Source organism: Citrus clementina, unplaced genomic scaffold (genome assembly GCF_000493195.1).
Source record: "Citrus clementina cultivar Clemenules unplaced genomic scaffold, Citrus_clementina_v1.0 scaffold_9, whole genome shotgun sequence".
Taxonomy (NCBI): domain Eukaryota; kingdom Viridiplantae; phylum Streptophyta; class Magnoliopsida; order Sapindales; family Rutaceae; genus Citrus; species Citrus x clementina.
In genome coordinates this window covers 7644263-7650262 of record NW_006261964.1, presented here as the reverse complement: position 1 = coordinate 7650262, position 6000 = coordinate 7644263, and the positions used below count along the sequence as shown (strand labels likewise).

General features: G+C 31.4%; 1 protein-coding gene across 1 annotated transcript; it reads left to right on the top strand.

Annotated features, from left to right (window-relative positions):
* Positions 1-2665: 2665 nt before the first annotated feature.
* On the top strand, positions 2666-4068 carry LOC18032651 (uncharacterized protein PF11_0207). Its single transcript, XM_006420359.2, has 2 exons — positions 2666-3491; positions 3578-4068. The coding sequence occupies exons 1-2, from the start codon at positions 3053-3055 to the stop codon at positions 3823-3825; spliced, it is 687 nt and encodes a 228-aa protein (XP_006420422.1). The 5' UTR covers positions 2666-3052; the 3' UTR covers positions 3826-4068.
* The last annotated feature ends 1932 nt before the right edge of the window (positions 4069-6000 follow it).

The window sequence follows — 6000 nt, the reverse complement described above, 5'->3', positions numbered from 1 at the left end:
ATAAGAAAAAAAAGAATATATAAGGCTTTTAAAGAAAAAAATAAGAGAAAAATAAATTTTGTGTCGAACCAATAAGAATGAAATCGATCATCTTTTTCACTCATTTTCTCTTCTCCTCTCCCCTTCCCTTTCTATTCTCCTTCTCCCCTACTAACTTTCCAACCAAACATGGGCTTGGGTTTATTGTAGTAGGACATCAAAGAGATTTTGGCACTTGTAGGCCTAGTGGCTTACCCATAATCATCTATATAAGTCCCATGTGACTAGTTTAGCGGGCAAAGGAAGGATATTCCATCATTATTTAATCACACCGTATGTCTATTGAAAGCAACCAACCAACCCATAATCAATGAACATAACCACCCATCAAATTTGGTAAAAGGAATAGCACAGAATCAGTATTTGGATTATACCCTTTGGGGCAAATTGACAATTGGCAGGCCCAAACTCACAACTCAGTCTATGATTCTAGCTTATCTCCCTATAATACCAAGAAACACCAAACAAACTGCCAAAAGAGAGCACAAAATTGGGTAGAGCTAATAAAATTCGTCACCATTTTATGCACAGATTGCCACATTGAGATTTCATCTCAATTATTATCATACAATTGCTCCTTAGTTGAGGCTGAACTCATCATTAATCGTAAAAAATAATCACATCACATCTAAGTGTTTTTTGTCATCTATATTGTTGATATCCGTTCATATTCAACATACAGATAATGGGAGATCAAAAAATGTACGTTTTGATTTCAAAACATTGAAACGGATCACAATGAAAATAGACTACTATTAATTTGGTTAGGGATAGAGGATATATAATTTTATGAAAAATCCTCATGACACTATATTTTTATGGTCCAAGAAAAATCCTCTCAAATCACATTGTAAGAACCCACTATCTTTCCTTTTTGTTTTCATTTTTTTTGTATTTTTTATTACATTCTACTTATTTGTCAGATCTCACACACACACTTATTTTAGATGTAATAAATGTCTTTGTGTAGAAGCTCATGATAGTGATAGGAGCTAAATCAAAAGACTTAATAACTCTTAGAGTTTAAGGTCTAATTAAACTTACAACAGTTATGTAGAACTTTATCTAACATAAACTTTTAGCTGGTGTTTGGTTTTAAGAAAGGGGAGGAGAGGAGAGGAGAAAAAAAGAAAAGGAATGGAGAGGTGATGAGAGGAAAAGAGTGCAAAAATTAATTGTTATTGTTTGGTTTGACATAAAATTTGAAAGGAAAAGAAATTACATATTTTTTATTTGGACAAATACACCCACTATCTTTAATGTTAATAGTGTTAATAAATTAAAAATTAATAAAACTATGAATTAATTTAATCTAGAAATTATCTAATTAAATCATTTTTAAAAAAATTACAGCATTTGGCCATGGACAACCACCACGTTGACCGCCATTGACCGACGCCGTTTACTGTCGTAGACCGTCATTTTTTATCGCGTTAAATGCATAATAATGATCAGAAATGGACGATTTACTCATTGGAAATGTTAATTTTGCAGAAAATACACTATATAGTTGGAAATATGAGAGTTAAAATTTTCCCAAGCATTTAAATAAGACTTGAGTTAAATAATAACGTATATTAGCATTTCTAACTCCATAGAGTTGTAGATCGGCTCATGAGAATTCCATTGATACCGGTTTTGATGGTAAAGTGCGTCTCCGGCAAAACTCCGATGAGTCTCCGGTGACTTTCCGGCGAGTCAATTTACTATTTTTTCTTTTTTCAAATAAGTTTATCCTATTAATTTAAGAAAATAAATATAAATTATTTTTACTTTAATTTATTTAAAATTGATTTTATTTAGAGGATAATATTGGAATTTTTGTGTTTAGATAGATAAGGAATTTGAAATCCTTAGTCATTGACAAGGAATACAAATTCTTCAAATTGATGGAAATTCAATTCCATTAAATTTGATCTAACCAAATAATAGAAAGTATAAAAAAAAAATCAAATTCTTTTCCTCTCCCCACTTCTCTACCCCCAAGCAAACATCTAGATGGTAAATTAAGGGAATACGCACCTACTGTTGCTGCAACAATTCATGCCAATCTTCCACAGCATGTGACGTATGCGGTTACTGTACAAGTCATTTTCAGCTTGGGAATCCAAAGATTTACATTAATGAATTTGTAGACATTATAGTTATGTGGATAGCTATCGCTAACAAACATTTTGCTCCGGGTAAAAGATTAGTTTGTTTGGTAGCCCTAACTTGTAACTAAGCCCGTCTAGAAGTAAAACCATGATGTTGACTTGTTCAATTCCTATAAATTATTCTATTATGCGGTACCTGTTAGCATAATCTTTTCGGATAATTAGGCAACGTGATTGAGTTTTATCTTGAATCTCTTGTACCATATATGCCAAAAAATTTTACTAATTGATTCATCAAGCACCTAGTTACCAGCATCCACATCGTCCTCCAAATTCAACTTAGAGACAAATTTGCCCCAGGCAATATGCTCTCGTACCAGTTAACTTCAATGATGTTTGCGGAGAATGTAGGACCACTCAAGAATTGGCATTATTTTTGCTAATAATTGGATTGTGAATTCCATGTCCTAAACAGGACTCGTGCATGTGAATTGATAATATTATTTGAGTACAACTCAACTTGTTTTCCTTTACTGCATTCATATATTTCACTATTTGCATGTCTTGTGTGGCCATTAATTCTTTATGTGAAATCAATCAAATAAAGACATTGGCCTCCCTTCGAGGGAATCTTTTGACATTTCCACCAATAATTAAGGTAGCAAATAAGAGAGGAGAGATATATGATATGATTAATAAATAGTCATGTTGCATTTGCATGTACTTTGTAGCTGTTAATTAAATGTTCTACATAAGCTCTGCTCTCGGAGCCTCTGCAGAAGCTGCAAAATATTTATGTCATTCACACACTTCTCTTTAGATCCAAAGACCCACCACCATTATATTTCTTCAAAGCCCTCTTTCTCTATCAAGCTCAGAGAAGAGCCAAAAAGGGCGAAGAGATAATACTAACAATCATGGGAAACTTTCCTAGCAAGAAAAAGAACAAGTTGTGTAAGAAAGATGTGAGGATTTTGACGGAAAAGATAAGGCTTTTGAGAGAGGAAATAAATGGGATGATGCACGAGAGGGAGAAAGAGAGCAGAGCGTACGAAAGAGAGGTGATGGTTTTCGCTTTCAAAGAGGCTGAGTGGAAGCAGGAGAGAAAGAAGCTTAAAGAAGAAGTAAAGAGGCTGGGGAAGAATTTGGAAGAAAAAGAAGAGAAGATCAGAGAAATGAAAGATGGGCTGGTGAACGAGAAAGATGATGAGGTGGAATGGCAGTTGTTGGGAACAAGCTTCTTGATGGGGCGGATGAAAGAAGAAAGAGCGCGGCGAGATGAAGCTGTGGAGAAATGGAAGCAGCTATATCTTGCTATCAAGACTGAGCTTGATGAGCTCATTCAAAGAACACATGGTGCTTTATTTCTCTGCTCTCTGTTCACATTTGATAGTATAAAAATCACATTGTTATTAATAAAGTCTTGTTGCTTGTTTATAAAGGAAATGGACTGTATTGGAGAGCAGAGGATGAAAACATGATACAAGAGCTGAAGAGGGAACTGAGAGACAAGGAACAAAACATTGAAGCTCTGAAAGCACAACTGGGTTCCGTGGAAACTGAAGTGTACAGAAAGCAAAGGGATATTGATATATTGAGGCAGAGTTTCAGAATTATGAGCCACAAGAAAAAGGCCCCTCCTATCAGCAGCTGCAAGGGTTTCTCCAAGAAACTGCTTTGGCTAAGTTGAAACAAATCAGGTGCATTTCAAAGGTTTTAAAAAAGTTCAGCAAAAGAATTGGCTTGTAATATAATTTGCAATGGAGAATTTACTTTCTATTTGAGTATTTGTCTTCAGCTTCATAGTTTACAGCTGCATGTGTTTTGATTTCTTATTAGTCTTGGGTTTTATTTATTTTGTTTTGGTTGATTTTTCTAAGAGGCACCGACTCTGTGTGATATCTCGAAACACAAATTATTTTGATTTGATGAAGCTTCGTTTGTTATGTCATTTTTGGAATTTTACGCTGATGGAGTTTTCAATATAAACAAAATAATCGACCAATGTTTTAGTTTGATGATTGAGATTTCATTTAAAAATAAATAGACAACATTAAATCAAATTGTTATATTTTCCGTCAGTTAATGGCCACCACCAATTCATAAAGTTTATATTAGCAAACAGATGGTTAAAAAAACTCCAACCGTCAGGGAAATGAACGTAAAATAAATGCACAAAAAAAAAATTTCACGTAATTCCAAAGAAGCCAGATAACTACTTATCATAGTTGATCCCTGAGATACCAATAAAGTGTTGGCTCCACTGGTAATAGAGTCCGCTTAAGTGGCTTGATTGAATTTGTTTCCCAGTTCGAGTCACAGGGAAGTCGTCTTTGTTAGGAGAACATGTGCCTCTCGATTCGAGTGGGGACTTCTAATTTAAGTTGTGGTATGAATTTAAAGGTGTCTTACACAGTTGTAGCCCTCACCAGAATACCTGATAGTTAAAAAAAAAATAAAAAATATTGATCCCTTGAGATCTTCCCATATTTATCGTGAATGCCAATCTCATGGCTTTAATAATTTTTAGTTTGCAAAAGTAGATTTACCAAATTAGGCAGGGTATTGCCAACAAGTCTTCGATTCCCAAGAAAATGCAATACGAGAATCCACGTTTCAACCATAAATGGTGTATGAGAAACGTCTCAATAATTTCCAATATTTCAAATGGTAGTACCGTGAGTATCAGAATGTACACGAGATAATCGCGGCAAATACCCCATATTATATCTAAAATTATTTTAATATTTTAAAGGTGTGTTTGGCACATTATATTATATTGTATTATTTTAATGTAAGTATATTGAATATATGTATTACATTATAACAATGTTGTAATATGTTTGGTGCTATCCACTATATGTATGAATTTTTATTTATATTATGTTCGGTGCTCCACTGTACTCTATTAATTTTCTTGTGATTAATTTAAATTATATTTTTAGAATACAACATTTATTAGTAATTAGAAAAATACTAAATATAAAAGTCTTAAATTTTAGAAACTTAACATTTTTTAGTATAAATGTTAACAAACATCATAATTCTTTATAAAGATCGAAACTTATAGTCTTAAATTTTCAGAAGCATAATATTTATTTTTAGTATTTTCTAAATATATAACCAGTAAAATAAAGGTCGAAGCAAATAATTTAATCAAATAATCTCTAAATAATATAACAACATAAATAAATAGTTAAAATCTACAAGATTAGTTAAAAAGTCACCTTAGGACGATAGAATGAAAGTTTATATATGCTACAAGATAATTACAAAATAATAAAGCGATACAATTATTGTAAGATATTCACTAACGAAATGAATTGTGATAAATAATTCAAGTAAGAGTTCTGTAATATATATAATAATATTTTATATCATTATTAATTTTAAGTTTATATTATTCAAATTTATTCATATTTAGATATTTATTATTAGTTATACTAAATTGTTGAATAATAACTAATTTTTATATATTAATTACTACAATATAATTAAATAACACATTATCTAGTTATACTTTTAATATAATAAAAAATTAACTATAGTATAATATTATTTAATAAGAAATTATAAATTTATTAACTTATATTAATAATTACAATAAAAAATTAATATTAAATGAAAAAGTTATATTCCTTAGTATTAGAAAGTTTAAAAAAAAAATCTACTTGTACCAAACATGAATCCAACCCTATGTAATGAGGAGTATCAAACACCCCTAAAAACGGAATTTGACGAAAATTTCATAAATAGTATAAGTTCTCACATGAATTTAGTAAGTATCATTAACTCAAAATGACTAAATGGATTAAATGACTCTTACATGACTTACATGATCTATATGGCTACATGACTAAGGGCC